At 33.6% G+C, this 25,679-nt stretch overlaps 4 protein-coding genes across 10 annotated transcripts; 1 reads left to right on the top strand and 3 right to left on the bottom strand.

The window, feature by feature from the left end:
- Window positions 1-833: 833 nt before the first annotated feature.
- On the bottom strand, window positions 834-3,259 carry LOC105424539 (uncharacterized). The gene is made up of 3 exons (XM_011634823.2): window positions 2,614-3,259; window positions 2,068-2,440; window positions 834-1,986 (listed from the first exon to the last, which is right to left on the bottom strand). The coding sequence occupies exons 2-3, from the start codon at window positions 2,437-2,439 to the stop codon at window positions 1,099-1,101; spliced, it is 1,260 nt and encodes a 419-aa protein (XP_011633125.2). The 5' UTR covers window position 2,440; window positions 2,614-3,259; the 3' UTR covers window positions 834-1,098.
- A 1,028-nt stretch (window positions 3,260-4,287) lies between these two features.
- Window positions 4,288-10,777, bottom strand: Ube3a (ubiquitin protein ligase E3A). Of its 5 annotated transcripts, none has more exons than XM_089080156.1 (12): window positions 10,080-10,777; window positions 9,044-9,179; window positions 8,785-8,965; window positions 8,254-8,619; window positions 7,851-8,161; window positions 7,533-7,739; window positions 7,141-7,440; window positions 6,841-7,041; window positions 6,414-6,691; window positions 6,128-6,344; window positions 5,817-6,052; window positions 4,288-5,743 (listed from the first exon to the last, which is right to left on the bottom strand). In XM_089080156.1, exons 2-12 carry the CDS (start codon window positions 9,149-9,151, stop codon window positions 5,623-5,625), a joined length of 2,526 nt encoding a protein of 841 aa, XP_088936282.1. In that variant the 5' UTR covers window positions 9,152-9,179; window positions 10,080-10,777; the 3' UTR covers window positions 4,288-5,622. The 5 variants fall into 5 exon arrangements, with proteins under 5 accessions (XP_088936282.1, XP_088936279.1, XP_088936281.1 ...); XM_089080153.1 differs by having other exon boundaries at window positions 10,008-10,777; XM_089080155.1 differs by having other exon boundaries at window positions 9,997-10,777.
- Window positions 10,778-12,773: 1,996 nt separating this feature from the next.
- Window positions 12,774-20,254, top strand: LOC105424538 (sodium- and chloride-dependent glycine transporter 1). The gene is made up of 11 exons (XM_011634822.3): window positions 12,774-13,310; window positions 14,174-14,325; window positions 14,449-14,701; window positions 14,800-14,958; window positions 15,149-15,356; window positions 15,479-15,650; window positions 15,715-16,071; window positions 16,158-16,367; window positions 16,448-16,789; window positions 16,867-17,122; window positions 17,198-20,254. Exons 2-11 carry the CDS (start codon window positions 14,281-14,283, stop codon window positions 17,362-17,364), a joined length of 2,169 nt encoding a protein of 722 aa, XP_011633124.2. The 5' UTR covers window positions 12,774-13,310; window positions 14,174-14,280; the 3' UTR covers window positions 17,365-20,254.
- Window positions 17,938-25,597, bottom strand: LOC105424536 (transmembrane reductase CYB561D2). Of its 3 annotated transcripts, none has more exons than XM_089080167.1 (3): window positions 25,315-25,597; window positions 21,319-21,510; window positions 17,938-21,154 (listed from the first exon to the last, which is right to left on the bottom strand). In XM_089080167.1, exons 1-3 carry the CDS (start codon window positions 25,414-25,416, stop codon window positions 20,633-20,635), a joined length of 816 nt encoding a protein of 271 aa, XP_088936293.1. In that variant the 5' UTR covers window positions 25,417-25,597; the 3' UTR covers window positions 17,938-20,632. The 3 variants fall into 3 exon arrangements, with proteins under 3 accessions (XP_088936293.1, XP_088936295.1, XP_088936296.1); XM_089080169.1 differs by lacking the exon at window positions 25,315-25,597 and adding an exon at window positions 23,833-24,764; XM_089080170.1 differs by lacking the exon at window positions 25,315-25,597 and adding an exon at window positions 23,920-24,562.
- Between the last annotated feature and the right edge of the window lie 82 nt (window positions 25,598-25,679).

Consider the following 25,679-nt stretch of genomic DNA (forward strand, 5'->3'; position numbering starts at 1 on the left):
TAACAAAAAAACAATTATATCATCTCTTTAATTAAAGAAAAGATGTTTCAAGCTGGTCTGAAAATTCGGTTCACTTGAATGTGTAATTCTCCAAAGAGAAATTCGAAACGAGAAAATATTCTAGTTAAGGAAACCCTGCTTCGAGGAGTTTAATTTTTGACTTCAAGATTCTCTATTTAGATTCTCTTATTTTTTATATCAAAAAATAAACTTGAAGCTAATTTCAATTGTTATTTATCTACTTAATTTCTTACTGGACATCCTCTTCTTTACAACAAGACTACTAAATAATAATGTTTACTGTAAAGTTTTAAAGTATGTCATTAATATCATTAACAGAACACCAACCATTATTATTTAAATTATAACTTCTTAAAAAAATATATTAATGAACTTTTCTCAAAGTGATCACTTCAATCAAAACGTACATTATTTCTGACTGTCCTTTTGCTATGAGCAGGTCGATTCATCATCATGTATCCATTTCTGAAGTCCAATCGTTTAATTCTTGCAGCAACAATGTATTTCTATAGATAAAAAACCCCTTTACTATGATTTATCATTTGCTAATTGTATTCTTTAAACTGTGTAATGTTTCTCAGATTTGATTCTCTCACCTTCGTCTAAATTATTCCTTTTTATTTCTCCTTTTCGCGGACTATCTTATGTTATCAGTCGTGCTGCCATCCCGTTGTTTAATTTCTTGTCTCTTATTAATTCGCGAAACTCGAAATAATCTTTCTCTGGAAACTGGAGCCATTATAAGAAGATAATATACAGAATATTAATAAACTTGTGAGAGTTCTGTTTTCAATAAAATTATTAGAATAAACTTCCATTATTAAAAACTTCCATATTTATTTACATATATACTCTTACATGCATTTCCTTTTTAAATTACAATAAAGTTAAATAAGCTAACATCTTATAATCTCACATAAAGATATAAACATACTTATAATTTAACAGTAAAATAGCAAATATAATCATAAATTGTTTTCATATTTTAATACATAATTTTTTAATTCTTTAAATTCATTGGTGTATTTCTATATGTCTGAAGAAACATAAAATCAACATAGAAAATGAAATATAGAATCAAGCATTCAAAAGTATCAAGATAGACATCATAAGATTATACATTGCACGTGATTCTGCTTTAAGTTTAGTTTCGCCCATGCCGAATTGTGTAATACGAGGAGACGACAACAAACGTAAACATATTATGTGGCACTTTGTTGAGTCTACAGTTTTTACATTAACTTCTTCTATCTTAACTTGTAATGCTTTCTCTAAATCTTGTCTGATTTCACGTATCAAATCCATTTGATCATTGTATTTATCTATTATATTCCGCATTTTCTCTCTCATACGATAAGAAATTTTACTAGAATAATTTTTCTCGAATAAAGTATGAAAATTATTAATAACATAAGGATCCTGCCTGTCCATCTTATACTCTTGATTGGTGTATTCTAAATAAAACGATTTTGCTTTCTCTGATAATTTCGCTACTGCTAAAGTTGATTCATTGGATACAGATTCTAATATTCCTGTGCCTAATTCTCGTATGGCATTTTCAAGACTTTTCATATTAAATTCGGTTATTTTATTGATTGTCATATTTGAATTAGTTACGTTTTTTGACTTCATTATGTTTAAATCATCTATGTTCTGAGCAGTTACAGCTAGATTGCCTGTGTTCTGATCAGTTTCATTTAAACTATCTGTCTTTTGACTATCTTTATTTAGATTAGTTATAATCTGATTAGTCGTATTTGGACTAATTATGTTTTGATTAAAATGCAATAGCAAATTTTTCGCAGCTTTTTGTTTGGCAGTTTTCTTGCACTGTGCTGAGCCCCTTTCTTTGTATGATCCCACGCTGACTTCTATTGTAAAAGTTTTCAAGTGACATGGTCCTTCTTCAGAGACAACTTGATACTCAATGTTGTTTGCCGGGATTTTTAATCGTTGAAAAAGCTCCTGTGTATAGAGCAAATATTATATAACTCTGGTAATTAATTATTAATCAATAATATTTAAAAAGCAACTTATGAAATTTACTTGTAGCATTCCAACATAATTACAATCAACTGACTGAACTGATTGTGGAGACAAAGATGTCTCACATATTTTTGTAAATACTGTATTTTTAACTGGAGATAAATTACTAGAGATAATATGCTCTAATGAAAAATCTGCTGGTAATGAAATTTCATTATTTGTGTCCAAAAGTGACAACATGTTCTCTGCAGCATTATGCTTAGCTTCTTTTTTGGAACTTCCTGTACCAAATGTTTTGAACTGCTTACAAGATACATTACATATAAATTGCAAATTATTTTCATTACTTTTCTTCTCTGTAAAATTATATACAGGAATAAATCCTTGCTTAAGCGAAAGCTCTTGGAGTACATTAATTACAGATTTAGACATCCTGTAATTGAGAGATATAAAAATTTTGTATGTAAAAACTATTATGTTAATATATATAAATTATGTAAGTTAATTTACTTCACATCATTTAGAAAAATAATTAAAAAAATCTCAATAATATTTTGATAATAAGAAATTTATTTTTCTCGTGTAAAATATTGTTTTTTTGCTTACTTTATATATTTTATATACAAATTTCTCCCTTTTATATACAAATCAAAGATCGTTTGCTTATCGTTGACAGTATAGAAATGTCCTATTGTATGGAGTTGGCTTGTCTGACGCAATTTCACGATCTTTCCAAATTAATATCTTCATTTAATTAAAATTCAAAATCCGCCATCGCACTGCTGTTTGTTCTTTATTATTCTTTTTGTATTTTTTTTTACTTGTTTACGCACAGAAAGGTCATGTTTATATTAAAAATCTAAAGAAATCCGAAAGAGCGTTTCACTGATTTCATCTCAACACACTAACCATATGTATACGTGTATAGAATCTTCGAGAAAGCGAGGGGAAGTCCAATTTCAGCATATTATCAGCAATATATAGATGAGCCGCCATGCATCAGCAGAAAGAGTCGAGTGGAAAACAATTTGTCTCGCAAACGATTTAACATATATCTTTTTGACATATATCTGACATATATTTGATTAGAACAATATATATTTTATTAGAACTTTCTATTTTCCGTTTAGAAATAATATAAATCTATTCTTTCAGTCCTGTTTTTCATTTTGATTTAAATATCTGTGACATCTCCACAGATTTTTACACTGATTGGAAACATTACCTAAGTAACTCTATGTATTATTTTATCCTTGTTATCAACAAGGATAAAATGATACATAGAGTTACTTAGATAATGTTCCTCGAATGTTAGACAAACATAAAATGAATACACGAGAATACGTGAATGATGTTTCCGAACGTAGTCCTAGACTTGATTTTGATTGTTGATGATGATTTTTATTTATTCTGCACGTGATGAAAAGAGACAGAAGCTACGTCACTGATGTTTGATGATCATATTAAGATCACATCAGATTGGATTATTTTACCCAAATTGGGAAATTTGAGCTGGTCAAGTAGATTTAAGTTTTTATACGCAACATATTAAGATAGCGAAATATCACGTATTCAAATTTTCTCGAATTGCTACACTGAAAGGATACAATGGCGGCAGAACTTCTAACCAATAATAGCGAATTTTGCTGTCTCAGTGTATTGCGCATGAAAATATATTTGAAGTCATCAAATGATGCGTTTCGAAATTCATTGCCAGTACTGAAAATCTATAATATACGTGATCTGAACTATATATTTTCAGTACTGGCAGTGAATATCGAAACACAGCCTAAATAGTAAAGGCCAATTTTTTTTCGTTTTTTAACGTTAGATAATTTCGTTAATAATCTTCATCTCTTTTTCAGAACTTATTCGAAAGAGACAAATATATAATTGCCAACGAAATTAGTTACTCAATGTTGGTCCACCTGGTCCTATAAAAGTGCAATTCATTTAATGTTACAAATCCTTTGAAGCATTTTTTGATTGGTCATTAAAATTCTTTGTCCTAATCGGCCAATCAAGCGCTTTTACTGTGCTACAGTTGTGTAGGAATAAATAATTCGCGAATCGAATTTTAAATTTCTGAGAATTTTAAATACTCTTATCATATTCTTGAATAAATTATGAAAAAAGAATGCATATTCAAAAGATGCGTATTCTTATTCTCGCTATTTCTTATCACAATGTATCGATAATTGACAATTTTTTCAAAAGCAAACATCTATTTCGCAATTGTTGAAAACGTAGAATTGTAGAAAAAATAATAGAATACTTGACTTTCTGTAAAGCTAGTAACGGAGAGGTATTTATTTATTTTTCTTTTTTAAGAGCTTTATTGTCACGTGAATAACAATAAAACGACTGACAGTATCTGGCAGCCGTTAAAGAACGCTGCCTATTATAAACGTTTATACAAATCCAATTTCTATTCAATACTACTTAGTCACCATCGCGATGTGACGTGACATACATGAGAAAAATGTTTAAAAATTGAAAGAAAAGTACATACAAAAGCGCCACTATTTCTCGCTTTACTTTACAAAGAAAAGAAGTCTGTTCAGAGTGACACTAGCTCAATGTGTTTTATGTAAGGGTTGTTTTCGGCTTTACAGCAATAGATGCGTTTAGGAAGCTAAACGGTATATCCAAATAGAACGACAACTTTCTTTAAACAACTTTATACAAAAGCCTTTCTCTTATCTTTTTTTATCTTATCTACGAAATTGATAAGTATATCAATAAAAAAAAAGCAAATATCTTTTATACAATTTTACTCTACAGAGTTATTTAACTAGTTAAATCTTACATAATTGTTATAAAATTTGTTACATAAATCACATTACTATAAATACATCCAATAAAATATTTTACAATAAGTTTTATTTTGTAATAGCAAACTTGTATGCGTTGTAAATATATTAATAAAAATTTGTATTGTAAACATATAAATTTAATGATAAATTATGATACTTACATTAATAATTCTTTTGATATAAAAGAAAGTATTTAATATAATTGTAATAAATGTTATAATAATTCATCAATAAATAAAATTTATTTTGAAATAAAATCATAACGAATGCAACCATTGAGTTCCCAAAACGCATCCTGTTTATATCGACTGTTTTGCTAAAGTTACATATTTATGTCTATGCAGTTCGGTTTTACTTGCTTTTTACACTTATTGTAGTCGTGCGTTTTGAAATGTCTCTTGCACTTCTTCCCTCAATCGTTTCGGAATGGCCAACGAAATCAATCTTCGTTATCTATGTTTTAAGTAGAAAAAGTACAGTATGATACAAGCAATTCTTGCAGTGCTGCAAGGATAATTTCAAAGCATTTTTCAAGAACGTCTGCCTTTTTTTTTTGTACAAAGGATTCGATCTTTGATTCGTTGGAATTTTTAGAACGTTAGGAGCCTTTTGACGATTCATATTGCACAAGCAATGCTTCCACATTTAAGCGCACTGGCACAGTTGTAGATTATTAATATAATCGATAAATATTCCCGACTGGCATAACTACGAATAAAATGACGAAATTAATTGCGTCTTATCGTGTACTTCGAATCATTCGAAAGACGGTGGAAGAAAGAGGAGCGATGGGGCATGCTCATAACATGCCAAAACCTTTTGAATAATTGATTGCTTTCAATAAGCGATCTTGCAGTTTCTCTATTGTACTATAATCCGGCAATAATAACACATTAAAGCATGTGTGTGCTATTGGCAATCTGAAAATATAAGTAATTAAATAATTAATGAGTATAATGAGTAATTAAATAACCGATGTAATGTAAATATTACCTGTCAGAATCGGGACCGTGTCTGGCAATGACCATTTTGAGTCTTGAAAGACCTCCGACAGGTACCCGGTCGCTACCCGTGGTGAATTGAAGAAGCCTTCGTTGACTTTCTGGTGGCAAGGAATGCGCTACGCGCCAAAAGTTGCGTACTGCTTCGCTATCCACGGTATAACCACCTTCGTATTCTGTAGCTGCTTCAAGCTCGGCGAAATCAAATATTTTGCTTCCGCAAACAAGCTACGTGCATGTTAAATAATAGAATAATAATCATTAGATATAATGTATCCTTTATGTCATATCAATGATTGGTACCTGTTCAATCTCTTCGGGTCTGAAGAGTAATGCGAGCGGGCTCTCATCCGTAACCATCTGGAAGCCACGTCTGAAGGCATTAAATTGTCTCTCCACGGATTTGTTAAGCAAAAAATCCGCATAAAGATCGGCAAATTCTTTTTTATTTTCCTGCGTGACGTATAACTCATCACCATTTTCTTTGAGCTCGTGAAACGATAATGATCCAAATACATCTCTATAGAAAAGATACAATAAAAAGATATAATAAAAATTTATATATGCTTTGAGCTTATCAAAAATTTACCTGTAACCCACACGGAAAGTTTGCATAAATGTCTCTGGCATGTCATCTGCCGTGTATTCCATTAATTCTTTCATTGTTCGATATAATGTTGGACTCCAATCTTCCAAATCGGGGAAAACACCTTTTCTGCCTAACAATTTTCTATAAACCACCATTGGAAAACGTACATCCAAAATTACATTATTATAAATCGCTAAGCCAAGAACAATGCCTATTAATGTAAATTGTGCGTCACTTTCAAATGACGTTGGATTAAACCACGTCATTTGCGTGTCTTCCTATAATAAAACAATAATTTTTGTTTTACATATGTCTTATAAAAATAAATTATATATTTGATGATATATATATATATCAAACATTAAACACGCTAAAACTGAAATAAATAATACAAAAAAGGTGTATAAACACTCATACAAATTCTCACCTGTGTAGTGAACATGCCGTAATCAGGATTAAAAATTTCTTCAACGACTAGTTGAAAGAATTCTTTAGATACGCCGCCTTCATCGACACCTTGTTCTCCCTCAAATTCGACAACCAATTGCTTTTTCAAATCAGACGGATTTTCCATTGCTACCATTTCCAATTCTACCAATGCGTCATCTATTAAATGATCTCTTCGCACCTGTTTGAATAAAAAAATAATAAAAAATTTATATTTAATTTTTCAAAACCAATCATTTTATTTTTTCCTATTAAATATTTTCCTATTAAATCAACAGACCTTTAATCTGAGATATGGATTAGTAGGTTGACCCACAACGGTCTGCAAAAAGCTCATACGTCGTTCACTATACATTCTGATACGATTATCATAATATAAGCCCAAAGTTTTAGTGGCCGGCGTAAGAATAAAAGCATAATTCATAAAACTAAATTTCATTGGCTCTTCGCTCTTGTAATAAGCGAAATCTTTGTCCATTTCTATGGCATCACTAAGCGGTTCATTGTAAAAATCAGTAAATGGTATGAATGGTTTACGTGCATCTAATGCGGTAATTCCTAATTCTGTTGCTAGGGGATCCTGAAATATTTTTTTATTACTAAACATATACAACAGACAATAATGTATGTAGATATATACACTAGGTTGAATATATCAACAAAAAACGATACCTGAGGAATTTGTCCTGATATTGTTGATCGTGAAGCAGTTTTGTCACTACCAGTTGATTCACCCTCATCGCCTAATGTTAATTCAGGAGGGTCTAATTCACCAGCCAACATACTCGCATAATACAGAATTTTCATAACCTTTGTAGGCGCGGTAATAGTGTCCGCATCTTGGACGCAATAATCACGTGAGAAAGATCCTCCTATTACCTGTAACATGATATCAAATCTTTTATTCTACAATCAAGAAATAAAATGATATAATTGTTTTGACGTTCATGTTAATGCAATAAATGCTATAGTAAAATTAAGAGACTGCACCTTGACTGTTATAAGTTCTTGGAGCGCTTGCAGAAGGCTTGGGAGCCGCGATTTGCAATGTTTTGCCCATACGCGTGCCAATTTGGCTTGAGCCAATACTGGTACACAGCTCAACGCTTTACACAACATGTGGAGAGCCAATTCCAAGTATTCACTATTCCCGAGCATTGGAATTTCAAAAACAATAAGAAATACATTTAACAAACTATCCATACTATCCCAGCGTACCATACGAAATACTCTCAGATCTAATTCTATATCATCCGCCAAAGTGACTAGCGCATTGACCAGAGCTGACTCGAATACTTCACCTAATTAAGTGGATAAAATATTTGTTTTAATCAGTAAGCTACCAGTAAAAATGTTCATGTTAAAGTAACATTTAGATTGTATTTTTTCACACCTGGCAGCGACCAAAGTGCTTCAAAAGCTCTACGAACTGATGGTAAATCAACACTAGTATCGTCATTGTTAGGAACTGTGGGTGATGGATCACTGCTATCCTCTTCTTTATCTTCTCCTTGAAGAGACCGCACTGCCTCCTTATTCAAATCTCCAGGTGGCCTTAATAGAGTATCTGGTGCTCGTTCAAGAAGTGCCGTCAAAGGAGAATTATTTTTCTCAGTTTTCTGAAAACTGAGACTTAACGCCTTTCCAGAGGAAAATACTTCTCCCAAAGTACGAATTAATAAAGAATACGAATCTTCTGCTTTACATTTTTCTATAATATCCAGAAGCATAGCTTCTGTCAGAAATGACTCTTGTTTTCCTAATGAGAAACAAGAATATATTAAATTTATGCATTAATGAATTATGCAATTAATGAATTATATATGCATTAATCGAATTTTATATTCTTGCATAATCTTGTTATAATGATAATTAGTTATTCTGCTTTAAGGATGAGCAACTAATAACTAAATTAACTAAATACCTTCATCAGAGCTTGTAGAATTAACGCTTTTTACAGGTAGACTTTTAGCTAATGACGTCTGTCCAGGTTCTATCGTAGTTCGAGCAACTTTACTGGGTTGCGTACCATCACAAAGTCTTGCTTCTTGTGAAAATAATTGTATCGCTTGAGCAGCTGCTTGATTTGGAGTAAGATTAGTTACCTAGTATAAAATAAAGCAAATATTGCTTAATTCCTCTTATAAATAAATTACAAGCAAACACATGAATCTTAAAATCACCTTGCCACTGGAGGCACAATGCTGATTGTCACAATGAGGATTGCCACATCCATCTGTAAGTTGGTAAAAGTAACGTTCAATGAGCTTCTTTGCAGCTGCGCGCTTCATGTCGCTGCAAGGGCTCTCTGCTCCTACCCTATCAATAAAAGTATAATATTGAATTAAATGTAAACTAAATACTTATGGTTATTGAGTTTTTTCTATTGCACAATTAAAGATAAATGCCATAAAACTATTCGATAAAGTAGTATAACTAGCATTATATTACAGCCGTTTAACAATGCTTCATAAAAAACATTCTTATTTATTTTTATACAAAAGTAAATAGTCATCGAATTTCACAATATTGCTTAAAGCTCGCTCATTCAATGACGACGACGTATTCTAAGAACAGAAATCGCTCGAACACTTTTGGTGAACGTAAATGATAAGATTTTGCCGAGTCGTTCCGAGGATTGTGTCATTCTACAATCCCCTGAGACGAATCGGTGTCGTTGCACCAAAACAAAAGCTCTAATAATAGACATCCGCACGATCTCGCGATCTCACATGACGAAGATAAAATACTACGTCGCGTTGTAAACAAAGTCAAAACCCTTCTCGTGCGAACGAATGGGAATAAACGAGATGGAGAAGCAGCATGGGAGAGCGACGGAAGAGGGATCGCGCCGAGAAAGGCGGAAAGACGGAAAAAGTGACGAAAATCTCGGCGCTTTATTCACACAAGACGTTTCTGGCTCGGTGAATTTGTGTCATGATTTCAACACACGTTAATTATATGACGAATCACACTGCTTGTTTGGGCACGGAATTTTCGAAGTAGCTAATCCCCCTGTCAAACGCGCGACAACGCGCTTCCTTTTTCGCGGGAGGAGAGCGATCGTTTTTCTTTTCCTCTCTTTTTTTTTTTTTTTTTTTTTTTTTACAGGCGACGCGCTAAGGACGCAACCAACTCTCGTGACACCTGGAAACGTGATCTTCTCCAGGGTCCCCCTGACTCTTGGCGCTCATAGACCGTAAATCGTCGGAATTTTGCCTGTTTTGCTTTGCTCGGCGACGGGAAGCTGAGCCACCGCGAGCTCGTCGCCGCACTTCGTAATATCACCGTCTACTCCGGATACACGGGAATCTTCCCGCTGCCGCTGCCCCCCGGGGCACTCGGTCACCACAAGTCGAATCCCTTGATACGGGGGTTGACACTCGCTCGCTCGCTCGCTCGCCGTGTCCTTTAAACGTCGCGTGTGCCTCGCGAACGATCAGGTTCCTCACATACGGTGGGGACACTTCTCGATACGTCAGAAAGAGAGAGAGAGATTTATTTTGACGATTGGGGAGGGGAGGAGGAGGAGAAGGGAGAAAATAGACAGAGAGACAGATAGAGTTTAGAGACGATAGAAAAACATGGGAAGATAGAGAGAGAACGGAGCACGGAGGACGGAGAGGACGGATGGACGGAACCACAGGAAAGAGAAAGAGGGAAAAAACAGAGAGAGAGAGAGAGAGAGAGAGAGAGAGAGAGAGAGAGAGAGAGAGAGAAAGATTCGAGATGATCCGTCCTCACGGAGGGATGGATATCTTTGCGCCGCGAATCCGGGCGTTTTGGAGGTTAGGAAGATGGACGGCTGAGCGAATCGTTCCGGTTCACGCGGAGGATTCGATCCCAATCGAATTCGCGGCACCAGAGGGTTTCGCTCGAGGAGAGAGCCACCGCTATCTCTTTTGCTTTCTGTGCCTACTGACGTCTACCGTTTGCGATCCGCACCAACGGGGCCACGAGTTATCGCGGTGGCACGCAGCGACTCTCGATTAATTATGACGCGTGCAATCGCATCACCTCATCGATAGATCGATTTACTGCGCGATTTAAATTTGCACAGATATACCATTGCATCATCGTAGCATATATCAAATGTCATTCTTTTAATTATGTAACAGTTAATTACATAATTTATGTATGGATATATTTTATATTATCATACATTATACATTATTATTATAATTTTATTTTTATATATGTTTAGAATGTTTTTTGTGTCTCAATGATTAAAAGGGATCACGTTCGATGGCGATAAATCGAAATCGCTTTTCTTTGAAATAATTGTATTAATGATGTTGATATTTTAAGTTTTTTCTTCTATGTACACACTTATCTTTTACTATAAAAAGATATGATTATTAGGTTATGCAATGTATTTGTACACATATATTTGTAGATATGAAAACGAGAATTTCATTCACTTTAAAACTTGTTTTATCTCTTATGTTATATAAAAATAAAAACAATTAAACAGAATTTTTCTCATTTTTTTTATATCGTACGTTTTATTAATTACTAAGAAAACAGACATACAATTTTTTTTATAAATTCTATTAATATATAAGACTTTAAAGAATTTTCCACAAAATGAATTTATTCAAAGATTACGTTTTAAAATAAAAAATGATATAATTTAATTTAAAATAAGATATTAAATAATTTAGTATTTTTATTATTATAATACATCTTTTTAAAAATATTTACAATTCATCGTAAAAATATTTACACGTCATCATTGATGTTTATTGTCATGATAATCACAATTAAAAAAAAAAAATAAATTATTAATTGAAATATTTATCTATTGAATTTATATTTGATTATATTTGTATATTTGATTCATATTTTTTATTTCTTTTTGTTAGTGGAAATATATTGTTCGTAAAGTATACGCGAGTCACATGAGTGCTCACATTGTTTTAATAGAATTAGATCATCGTTACCATCATTGATCCGTGAAGACCTTTAATGCTTCTCATCACGCTTGAAATCCTCACAAAAAGATATGAGAAAAAAATTGTCAGAGATCGCTTTTATTTAAATAACTATTTAATTAATGGAAAAAAAATTTTCGCTTGCGTTTACGCGAAAATTAAACTTCGAAAGAGATGAAATGCGAGAGCATTAATTTGTACGCGAAGAAAATTTCATTGCGTATTGTTGCAGAAAGACAGCGATTTCTATTGATGACGGCAGTAACAATTACTCATCGGAAATCAATGCGTCAACGACTTTCCGTGAAAAACAAAGCAAACTACACAGTAGCGTTCGATATAGGATTGATTAATGAAAAGCAAATTGTTCTTTTTTTTGTTTGAATTCCAAAATTGCATAAGAAGCTTATTTAAATAAACAATTAACGATTACAATTATTTTTTCAAATCATGATAATTAATTTTATACAAACACAATCAATTTTATTTATAATCATATTTTATAATCATTTAGATACAAAACATATTATGAGACTTACATGGCAAGAAGCTTAATAAATTTTTCATTTTGCATATTAAGAAAATTAATAATAAATTTTAAAATGTAAAATGTTTTAAAATGTTGTAATTTTAAAATGTAAAATGCACAATTGTAAAATGTTTCTTTATCTTATTCTACTCGTATATAATATTTTTTTTTTTCATTATTAATGAAAATTGTGAATTAAAATATTATGAAAAGGAGGTGTGTAGGATTTACGCAAATGACGAGAAAGCACTTAGCGATCAAAAGTCGTGTTATAAGCAATGTAAGATGATTCTTTCACCTTTGCATCTCCCACGTAATCTCACCTTCTGAGGACAGATTGCAGATGAGGCTCTCTTTCGCCGAGAGTGAACCTGGGCCAATCGTACGACCGGAGGAAATGATGATACGAGGTGGCATTGAGGGGATGACCGAAGTGAGAGAGAGGGTGCAAAGGTTTAGAGCAGAGCACAGCAGCTCGCAGGAGCAGTTATATCGATCGATTCGAAGTGGAGTTTGAGCTCGACAGGTTTCATCTCCCGGTGCGGGGGCGAGATAGAGAAGGAAAGAGAGAGGGAGAGAGAGAGAATGAGAAAGAGAGAGAGAGAAAACATGGAGAACCGGAATGGGGAGAGATTTCGGAGAGGTGAAGAGGGCCGCGTGTAGCGAAAGCTCCCCTTATAATCAGACACAGCCAGATAGGCCGGTCAGCTGCCCGGGCACGAATCGCTCTCGCCCTGCTTGATCAGTCATCCAAGTTCGATTGTCTTTAATCGCTCGTCTCTATTTGTTCATCTTCGTGTGATCTTTTTTCTTCTTTTACTCGATATCATTCACTTCTTCCTATCTCTCCTCTTCTTCTTCTTTTTCTTCTTCTTCCGGATTTCCGGGTGTCTCGTAACCGCGGCTTGGATTTGCCGCGTGTCGACCTTGAAAAAGTGACAGTGCGAGTTTCTCGATTTCGGCGAGCTCCTCTGTCAAGGCTGGCAGGTAGGTCATTAGTGTCAACGGTTATCAGCTGATATCGAAGACATTCTATTCTTCAGTGCACTTGAGCATATGTACGAGCGCGTGTGATCTTAAATTATAAAAACGCGATAAGTATTCATTTTAAATTGAAGCTTACGAATTTTTCGACTGGTTTGTCAACTCTCATGTTAGTCATTGTTTGTTTAACGCTAGTTTAAAATTATCTATTTCTTTTTCTCAAAGAGCAAGTTTTGAAGTCAAGTTGAAGCTAATACATTGATTAATATAACAGATTGATTGATTAAGAAAGATATGGAAATGTCTTTTACCGATATCTCATTGTGTTTTTTTTTTTTTGTATTATAAGAAGAAATAAAAGATACATATATTTTTTATAATGTATTTAATGTACCTATTTTTTAATCTTTTCTAGTGAGTTGACATTTCTTTAAACTCGATTATATGTATAAAAGCAGTCTTTTATGTTAGATTTAAAAAAAAAGAAAATATATATTTTATTTAGAACTTATTTTTAATTTATTTTATTTTACGAGTCAAACAAGAAATAATTTATTTTGATTTCAAGAAAGAAGTGTATGTGTCTAATGTATGAATGATTATTTACGTAATTGAATGAACGTGCATCTATTTGGTGTTAACATGATAATAATAATTAGAAGCTGCATAATTATTGTTTAGCAATGTACAGTGAATTTCACCATAGAGACGACAAAAAATGAAATGCAATCGTATCGTTCACAAGAAAGTATTTGCTTTTTTAATTCTTTATGATAAATTTAAACAATTTATTTTATCTTTAGAAATAAATGAAAATAATAAAGAGTATCGTTAAAATTACATTTAATAAAAAAATTTGTATACAGGACAAAAATAAAGAGACGCATAGAAAGTTTGCTAACCAAGGAAAATTCGATAGCTATGAAGAAAAGAAGAAATTATTAATATCTCGGCGGAAGATCGTTTATTAACAATGGAAGAGACATCCTCCAGAATGCGTCCTTATCTTGACTGGGATGTAAGCATAATTTTTTTTTAATAAATATTTTCCGGCTTATATATCGTGCAAACGCATCATGAAAATTTAAATAGAACTACTAACAGTAAAGTTAGTAAAATATAGTCATTGATCTTTTTGTAGAATGAAGACAAATACTCGGTAGCGAATAGTCAAGTGCCCTTGCAGAATGGCGAAGACGATCATCCGGAACGTGGAAACTGGACAGGAAAATTCGACTTTCTTTTGTCTCTTCTGGGATACAGCGTAGGTCTCGGGAATGTCTGGAGATTTCCATATCTTTGTTATTCGAACGGCGGTGGTGCTTTTCTGATACCGTTCACCGTGATGCTTATCATCGCCGGATTGCCTCTTATGTTCATGGAGCTTTCCTTAGGTGATCTTCAAAAGAAACCGATGTCGAATGTCTTGACATTAATGACATGAATTATTCACATTACAATATATATTATATATATTTTTTATTTTTTACAGGACAATATGCTAGCCTTGGGCCCGTGGCAGCTTACAAGCAGTTTTGCCCTCTGCTTTGTGGATTAGGATACGGAATGGTCCTTATTAGTTCCGTTGTCATGCTTTATTATAATTTAATCATTGCTTGGACACTATATTACATGTTTGCCTCGCTTATTGGTAAATATTAATATTCATAGGATATGATAATTTTATTGGTCGGCGCTTCAGAACATAACGACATTGTACCTTGTTAAAACTATTTATGCAAAGGAATAATAAATTTAAAAACAAAGATGTACATGCGTAGCACAGTTTGCAAGTAAGGACTTGCTAAAGTAGAAACTATTCGCTTATCTAAATTCTTCAGGTGGTTGGGAGTTACCCTGGAGCAAATGCGAAAAGGAATGGAGCAGCGAGGATTGCTTCATGCCGGACACTGCCGAGGCTTGTGTCTCTCAAAATGCTATTTATTTCAAAGGGAAATGCCTCAATTCAACTCAAATAACTGCAATGGGTTTGATTATCGAAAATGTGACCGGCGCTATCAGAAGACCACCAGCTGAGGAATACTTTCAGTAATGACATATATTATATAAATTATTATGTTCAATTTCGTTATTTTTATTATTTAGTCTATTATCGTAGATCCTACTAAAATTAGTAATTTAATTCTATTTACATGTTTCGTTATGTCCAGCAATCACGTTTTGGGAATCAGCAGTGGGATCGAAGAGACTGGATTAATTCGACCGTCTATGGCGGCCTGTCTTTTCCTGGCATGGATCATCGTGTTTCTCTGCCTGAGTAAAGGTGTGAATAGCTCAGGCAAAGTCGTATACTTCACCGCTCTTTTCCCTTATGTTGTCCTGGTACGTCCGCAGTTTTAATTAATTTTAACTTGTTTCAAACAAACGACCGCAATTTTTTTCTCAGATCGCCCTTTTTATTCGTGGAATCTTACTTCCTGGTGCTAACGAGGGTGTACTCTTCTATCTGACTCCCGATTGGAAGAGGCTGACGTCTGCCAAAGTATGGGGAGACGCCGCCGTTCAAATCTTTTTCGCTTTGAGTCCGGCCTGGGGAGGTCTGATCACCTTGAGCTCGTATAACAAGTTTAACAATGACTGCTACAAGGATTCCTTAATCGTGGCGATCAGCAACATCGGGACTTCCTTCTTCGCCGGCTTGGTGATCTTCTCGGTAATCGGTTTCCTTGCTCACGAGCTCGACGTACCGGTGGCGTCGGTGGTAGATGAAGGCGCCGGTTTGGCATTTATCGTTTATCCGGAGGTGACTTATTAATTTTGAACCAAATTCGCATTCTTCTTCATCGATCATCTTTATTTTGTTTGAATATGTTATCGATGATGATGTAGGTCGTGGCTCGTCTGCCGATCGCACCTGTCTGGTCAGTACTCTTCTTCATCATGCTGCTCACCTTGGGCCTCGATTCGCAGTTCGCTCTTATGGAGACTGTTACCACAGCAATACTCGACGGCATTCCATCGTTAAGAAACTACAAGATTTGGGTTGTCCTAGGGGTTGCGGTGATCGGCTACGCTGGTGGCATTATTTTCACCACCAATGTGAGTCCTAAATAAGTTGGTTTAATTGGTACAGAATTTTAATTATTTTATTATCAAAATAATTATTTCTTTCACTTTAGGCTGGCATGTACTGGCTGCAATTAATGGACAAGTATGCGGCTAATTGGTCCGTCCTGTTGATCGCCATAATCGAGTGTATTCTCGTGGCATGGGTGTACGGTGCGGATCGCTTTCTGAATGACATCCAACAGATGATCGGACCCCGAAGTCGTTTATGGAGATTCTTTTGGACGTGGATGTGGAAGGTCGTCACGCCCGCCGCCCTGTTCTTTATCTTCTGTTTTAATTGGGTGGAATACGAGCCGCTCAAATACGGAACTTACGTCTATCCAAAGTGGGCGGACATATTAGGTTGGGTCATCAGTATGCTTCCTATTCTAGTAATTGTCGCGTTACTTATAGTAAGTTGAGTTATTCTTATCTAAACACTATGACACACTGACGAATACATATATTATACGAGAGATAACAAATTTAGGATCAGCTGAAAGGATGTCGGCGATCACCTTATGATAATGATGACGAAGATGACGATAACGACGAGGACGATGACGACGATGATGATGACGAGTTAGACAATAATGAATCTTGTCAAAAAGTTGGAAAAAAAAAGGACAAGACTAAGAATAAGAACGTTTGGAAGCGCATAAAGATATTGTTGCAACCGACGTCCAATTGGGGTCCGGCGTCGCGAAATTCTTTGACACCTTCCAGAACTTTGACACCTTTATCAGGTAACGATTCTTCATTAAGTAATAAATGATTCTGAGAGTTAACCTATAATTAACGATGTTCTTAATGCATCGAAGCAATCCCAGGAACGTACGATTCGGTGCGGGATACGATCATCTTGGTGAACGGTCAACCGATGATGGTGCAATCACCAAGCGTCATTCCAACTGTTCAGAAACTTCCAGGCCCGTCGATCCTCAAGAACTCTAGCAAGACCGATCTGATTACCTCGCAGCAAGTCTGACAAGACACGTTAGTTTCACATCCGATTATGAATTCTTAGAAGAACCATGCTGAGAAGTCAGTGTGCCTAATATAAAGTAAGCATATTTTTGAAATGAACAATCTTACATTGTCAATACGAGTTCTATTTACGAGAAGTATAAATTAAAAAATTTTTTTTAATTAACATATTACTATATAATTTTTCATTGTATATAATTTTTACAATTGATTGCGTCAAGAAAGGGTGTTAAATGGACTTTTTATTAATTATATGTAATTTATTAATTAATATTTATAAAAAAAATTCTTTATTCTTTCGTGATAAAATAAGCAACTTTGTTAGAATAAATGAGTCAACATTTATCAAATAATTCCTTGATATTAATGGCGGAATTTAAATAGATATTAAAATATTGATATTAAAATCTTAATGGCCAAGGAATGTTGTAAAATGCTACGTGAAACTAAAAAATTGAAAAAAACTATGAAAAATGATATAGGGAATATTATTATTTAAAGAGCGATATTCTGTCATCCAAATGCAATGAAAGTATTATTACACAAAAAACAATTGTGTCACAATAGAGAAATATTTATTTTTGGAAGTCATTGATTATTTTTATTGTCAGAGAAATATACACGTAATTTTAATAAATGAAGAAAGATATAAAAGTGGACAGTAAAGAGATAAAGAAGTCAAGTTATATTCAATGTATACAAATCTCTTGTAAATGTTATAGATATATTTCAGAGATATATTATAGACAAATATTGTCACTCGCAAGATATATCTTTTAGATATATTTTTAAGAAAGATTTTCCAACATTATCAATATTTGCAGAGACATTCAGGGAATAGATTAGATATTTTGAGAAAATGATAATGAACGGAGAAATAGACAGGGAAATTTATTATAAGTAGATAGGGATATTGTGGAGATTTGTATAGATGATTTATTGACGAATAGCGAATAACAGGGAAAACTTGCAATTTTTCATTTTTGTGAAAAATATTTTTTGAATAATTTTAAGCGATAATCTAACAAAATATTCTATCTCAATCTATTGTAATGAAACTTATAAAGAAATTATTGATGCCTTGATAATTTTTTCAAGAAAAAACTTGACTCTGCATAAGTGAAAAACTTCGTAAATAAAGAGAGTGGCCTTAGTTCTTGGAAAGAAATTTGTATATGAAAGTACGGAAGTAATATTTATATGCCAATTATCCCAGTTGTCTTGCTCGGAATAGTCTTCATCTTTTACTGCAAAATATCAAAAAATCAGTCCCCCAAACTTTTATATTTTTAATTTTAATGCGAGATATCTTAGAGACAACCATCTCGAGTGAGTACATACTGATAAACTAATCGGATTATAAATCGCTTAACGCTTATAAATTGGCAGTAGAGAAATCAGAATCAAAAATATTTGTTTGTAGAACTAGAATAAAATTAACTACAAAATTAGCAATTTAAAAATTTTAGTAATAATATTTAAATAGCTCAGAAATTAAAGAAGAGACGATCTATAAATTATTGTGAATGCATGTCGGATTGTAGTATCAAATACCATTGTGAACACGTTTCAGATATTAGTAAGTTTGAAGTGAAAAAAGATAAGATAAAAAAAGGGTATTTTAGTAATCTGTATTTTAAATTGTAGCAGAATTTATAAAACTTAGAGCCAATATTATACTATGAACATGCCGTTAGATGTACGTGATTGTTTCTCCTCTCGGCTATTGCCTCGCCAAGCCACTTAAATGTTCAATAATTTTAGTGTTTTTTAGGTCATACGCTAGTCATGTGACCTACCTCACATACAATAATTGTAAAGGTATATACACATGTATACCTTGCCGTGTAAAGTAATATAATGTTAGTCACGATGCTGGTTTTTGTGCCAGTCAAGTCAGACGATTAACTGTTCTAATAATAAGTAGAATTAAGAGCAGTAACGCATTATGAACTGTAACAATAACGGCGATAACATTGTCATCGCGTAAGTTACAGCTCTGATATCGTTACGAGCAATCGTTAGAGCGAAGAGTACAAATTAATGTGTCCCAGTTATAATAATGGCAATGGAAAAAAAGGCGTTTCCTTTCAAGAATTCAGCCTCTTTTCTGAAAGAAAATAGAAAGAGGATTTTCCTGTCGAGGGCGGATCACTGCAAAGAAATTATGTTTTTTTTTTCATCACGAGTAATATGAGTGATGTTATTATTAGAGTAAATATTTTCTGCAAAAAGAGCAATTTTATTATAGAATCAAAGTACTAATGTGAAGTTTTTATTGTGAATATACTGAAAGGTATATAAACAAAATACAATAATGCCTTGACTGAAAATGTATACAGTATTAGAGAGACTTACACGTATGAAGAGAGATAGAAATAATAGAATTATATAATACATATATCTTGAATAGAAAACAAAGAAGAATGTCTATGTATGTTGACTTGTTAATTTAAATAGTAATAAAATAAAAAATGGAGGGACTGGATCCTTTCGAAGACGAAAGTTATTAACAATAATTTAATTCAAGGTAACGATTGTGTGTTAATGTATAAGTTATGCACATATATATTATATATATTATATATATTATATATATATATCATATATATTATATATATTATATATATTATATATATATATATCATATATATTATATATATTATATATATTATATATATTATATATAAAGGTATGAAAATACCAAATAAATATGTTGTGTTATTACATATATACACTGCATAAAAAAAATATAAAGGTAAATATAAATGTTTCGAGCACATCCAACAAATGCATGCGTGCGCGTATAAATTTGTAATGTGTATAAATGTTTACGATGCATGTAATCAATAAAGTGTTGGTATACATGGTTAACAACGTGTTGCGCCGAATCTCCGAGCGTTCGTGGTAATTGATTTCTGATACATTTTAATAACTCCCTTTCCCCGCAATTTGTACAAACATCATCTCTAATGGGATACATAATGGGAAAACGTAACATCCAAATAACAGAATTAATTCTACGATCTTTGGTCTTTCACCACTCCATCGTGTATTCCATAACAGTCGTTTCGAAAATAAGCCACTCGTCGAAATCAAATTTCGTAACTGTCAGTTTTTCAATCAAAATCTAATTAATTTAACAATCACGAAAACAACGTTATTTTTTTCACGAATCGATCGAGTGCGTTCTATTTCCGGAATACAACTTTCATATCTCATCCGCGTCCCGATGTGACCTTTGTCAGACTTTCAGCATCGACAAGACTTCATGAGTCGCTCGAGGGTGGTCCAAATACGACTTTACACCTCGAAACGACGCCGAGTATCGGTTTCACCAATATCAAGAGGCCCGCAAAGAACCACGATGCGAATATCAAGTCTCTTCCGATCGTGGTACCGGGCCACCAAGGGGTATAGGTCCCGTTGATGAGGGTGGCTAGCAAAAGGATAGTCACGCCGATGCCACCACAAGCGTGAGCGACCTTGATGAGCACCGGCCTTACACGTGGATATATCCAAACGGTGTTGTTCGCCAGGACCCCGAAAGCGGCGACGAGAACGGTCAGTACAATTGTCGTCAGACCCAGCTGCGCGTGAGTCGTGGCGAAATGATCTTTATTATGGTTGATCTTATTGACGACGATGATGATCAAGCCGATCCCGATTATGATCAAACCCATCGTGTGTAGAATCCAGTGTATCGTCACTCGGTTACGCCTGGGCAGCTTCCAAGCGATGTACGCCTCACCGGAGATGTTAAAGACAGCTTCTGTGACCAGAAGACCGACCTTCGCCACGACATAAATGTCGAAAATTATTAAATCGCAACGTAATCTTGGGATAGAATATTAATTCATTCATATTGATTAGAAATTAAATTAATTATTTTTAATTTTCCTTTTACTTTAATGTTTAGACGATATTTTTCATTTTTTTTTTCTTTTTTACTTACCCCAACAGTCATGCAAATCGGATGCCATGAGAAAAAGCTGTAATCCTCAAAGGAAAGTACTAGGATGTATATCACAGGAGCCACGAGCAGAAAATGTGTCAGTATTGAAAAAGTGAGAGTTATAATGCCCGGAGGTCCTTTGTTACCTTCGTTGCCCATGTTGAGAAGGAAGCGACGATATCTCTTTGGCACCTAAAAAAAAAATATTTTGTCGCAAACAATGTGAAACTAAATAAATCTTAATAAAAACGAGAAATATATCTAAATTTAATAAATTATTTAATAAACTATATACAAACATTGAAATTGAAATTAAATGGGTGGGTTCTCAAGACTTGAGAAAGCAGTCCTTAAATTTAAAAAATTTTTCCTGCCAAATTTTATCTTTGGCATGTACATATTTACAATATTTTGTTATTTTATTAAATATTTCATATATAAGAAAAAGAGGAAACTCTTTAAAAATTGTTATAGCCTAAGGCCTGAAAGGAATTCAACACTATCATAACATAAAGTTCTATGGACGTTGTCGGTATCTTTTTACGTAATTCTTCGTAATTACTATACAAGACTTCGGATGCACATTGCGTGATTCATCTGTAATTGTGCGGTGCGATTTCTCGCGTCTTCAAAGATATCTTCCAGTATCTATCTTCCACTCTTATTATTTGCCTGACCGATATGATCTTGGCATTCGCACATATGTGTGATTACATGATTAAGTAAAATTAATAAACAAAAAATAACTGAGATATTCATTAATATGAATGATAAAGTTTTTATCACATTTAAATTATTCGCACATGTGTGTGTATGTGTGTGTGTGTGTGTGTGTGTGTGTGTGTGTGTGTGTGTATGTGTGTGTGATTATATGATTAAGTAAGAATTAATAAAAAAAAAAAATAATTGTGATATTCATTAATATGAATGATAAAGTTTTTATCACGTTTAAATATATAAGAGTCACTAATTCCGACAACTGATATTTTCCAAGTCATGATTTCACAGACGTAATAAAGATATCATGATAGATATCATTTCCGTTGAAATCCATTCTTTAAAAGTAAAATGCTATACAGCATATAACTTTGATATAAATTTGATTTTAAGACATAATTAGCATGTGACATTAAATTATCGAAAGAAAAATTATATATTTACTAAAAAATATTATTGTATCATAGACAAAAATACATGGTGAGCTAAACAAGTACTATTAGATAAGAGAGACCATGGCACTAGTTAAGCGATAAAATTCAAGCTCTCGTAATAAATTGTTTTGTTAATGACCCGATAACCATCGATAAGAAATGCATGTTGAGTAACGACGCAAAAATGCTGCCTGGTCAATCGTTACAAAGTATAAAAATGCATTTGCAATATCTTTGTAATTATTAATATTACAAAGATAATCGCGGAGAAGAGGACACGGAAAGAAATCGCCAAATTTTTTTTTCTTGGAGATATGTTAATAATTTATAAATTATTTTTTAACTATTTTTATATCAGGTAAAAAACTCGCGATTTCTTTCTTGAGAATAAGTCTATCGATATTATTAAAAATAATAATAAATTTCTCTAAATAAAAAATATACCTCTTTCAACAAAAGACATAAGAAATAAAAAAAAAAGATTTTTTTTAAAAAGGTTAACATTCAATTATCTATAAAAATCATTCATTACTTACTTGTATTATTACAGAAAAGTTTTTTTAATGATAAAATACTTTTTCTGTAAATCAGTATTACTAAAAATAGCAAACAATGCAAAAAGCAATGACGGTAAATTGTTAATACGTGCTAATTACGACGACGTATATGATTTCTAATTTATAATGTATTATCTCATTCACAAATATATGTTTATCCTGAAATGATACACTTTTAAGTGTACTTCTCAGTCAAGTTATAATTTTCACTTAGCGATTATTTCATGCAGCACTGTAAAATGTATCGTAAAATGCATATAGGGCGGTTATAGAAAGTGTCACGAGCATTATTTTATTTTGATACTTATCTTTTAATAAGTTTGAAACCAATACATATTTTTTTAAACGAATTTTTCGTTTAACAATTTTTATACATTTAATATTAAGAAATATTTAGATTATAATGTAAGCTTAATAATTAATTCTAAATTAAATAATTAATTCTATATTAAAAATTTATTAAATAATTATGTGTAATTTTATAATATAATTAACAAAATTTGCTTGATATTAAACAAAGAATTTCTTGTAGTTTATTTACTTATTAATTCGCAGAAATCTTTCTATATTTTGATTATTCACAGCCACACGTATTGAACTATCAACAACAAGTAAGTCCAGAGTAATTAACTTGATATGTCGAGATATACGTCACGAGATATTATCAATAAATCTCTTTCTCTCTTTCTTCCTCTCTCTCTCTCTCTCTCTCTCTCTCTCTCTCTCTCTCTCTCTTTCTCTCTCTCTCTTTCTTTCACCTTGTTAAACGGTTTGACAGGACAACAATATAAATGAATTATATTCACCATGATTTTCGACAGCATCGAAAGCGCGTTTACGCTACAACAATTCTTACGAGAAAGTCACCGAATGTGGTGTCTCACTTGACTCACCGTGAACACTGTTCAACTGCTACATATAGTCGTCGGCGGCTTTAAGAAAGGAAACACCGTCGAAAAAAAAAAATCCCAAACGGGAACCCTCTCTCGAACGTTTCGTTCGCGTGGAGCAGCTAATCGGGCACACACGCGCGCGTTCGTACTCGTGACGCGACTGAGCGTCTGGAACATGGCGATCTAGGCTGTGGATCCATGGATCATTATTGCGGCGTCGCTGGCCGATGAGAAAACATTTGCGGTCAGCCTTGCAGTATCGGAGCGTGTGGAGCGTTGCCGAATTGTTTCGTTTCGATAAAGATCTGACCTGAGAGTCGCGACTTTTCACTTTTTGTTCGAGCCGAAAATTTTCCCGAGACTCTCCCCGTGACGCGAAACTTCGCGATTTTACGGCAAAAACTAGCGAGCAATTCTCGTAGGAGAAAATCGCGGAGAGTCGCGTTTGCCGTGGGCCCGAAAAAGAGGCGGTTCGACGCTGCGGCCTTGATGCGAGCGGCCGCACGCACGCACACGTTTTCCGATCGCGTAAGCGCTCGTAAGGCGCAAGTATGCACGCTCCATAAATTTACAAGGCGTCCGCATAATGCAGCCAAAGAAATCGAGAGAGAACTCACGCGGGAAACGCTTTATAACTCTTTATCTGACGTATCGCGAAATCTTTTTTGCAAGGGAAAGAGAAAGGAAATCTTTCTCCAGAATATCTACGCGAATCGACTCTTTCTAAGAGATTTATTACATTTTGTAAAAATTCAGTCGTTTAATAACTAGAATGATTTCTCTCGTGAAATGCATTTGGATGTTTATATTTCTCTAACGCATCCTCTCAAAGAGGATTTCTAGTAATGGGACGAAAATTAATTATTCTTGATGCATTTAATCTTATCGTTATCTCATGTAATATAAAACTAAAACCATTTCAAGATTAAATTAATAATTTCTATCCTTCTGCCTCGAATTAGATATGATTGACATTTTGTCTTGAATTAAGAATAATACATACAAAGCTTGTTTAAGCTTGTTTATTCTTGCGTATAGAATAAATCATCGTCCGATATAATGTCCGATATTAGCGCCAGTATTTGGCATAAGATTGTGCTACTATTTATTAGCACCAAGATCATTTTATTCTAGATTTAAGAATCTAGATTTTTTTTATTCCAATTATTAAGCTAAAATATTCTGTTCTTTATAATAAATATGATTGGCTCTATATCGATCCTATTTTATGCTAGTTTGAAGAGTAATAGCATTAGATCCAGAAATTCTTTTCTGTGGGTGCATTCTTTATATTCCGCATTCTTTTTAATTTCGCTAAAATTGTAAGCAATAATTAAATAAGAATACAAGAGACTATTTAGAGATTATTATATCAGTTATAATATTGCTACTTACAGAACGAAGCATGACTGTTTGCTGAGACTTAATGGTTTGTGATAATATCTGCGCGTATTTTATAAAGCCATCGAGCTTGATATTGCAATCATCAAGCTGCATACGCGGATCTCTCGAGTAGGAGAATGACTTCTCCGTCTCTCTTTAATTTACGGCACGGCGATTAGATAGAAAGCAATCTGACAGATTCGAGCAGCGTCACGCGTATCTGCGCACGTGCATCGATGCGTGTAGCGATAGTGACAGCTGTGTTGTGTGTTGATCGCTGGTCGTCGTGACGACCCGGTCGAGCGGCCGCTCTTGCACGAGACCGCACTTCGCCGAATGCTCGTATGATTTTAAAACTGTACTTTAAACGCGTTTAG

This window comes from Pogonomyrmex barbatus, unplaced genomic scaffold (assembly GCF_055798465.1).
Source record: "Pogonomyrmex barbatus isolate J1 unplaced genomic scaffold, ASM5579846v1 scaffold3, whole genome shotgun sequence".
NCBI lineage: Eukaryota > Metazoa > Arthropoda > Insecta > Hymenoptera > Formicidae > Pogonomyrmex > Pogonomyrmex barbatus.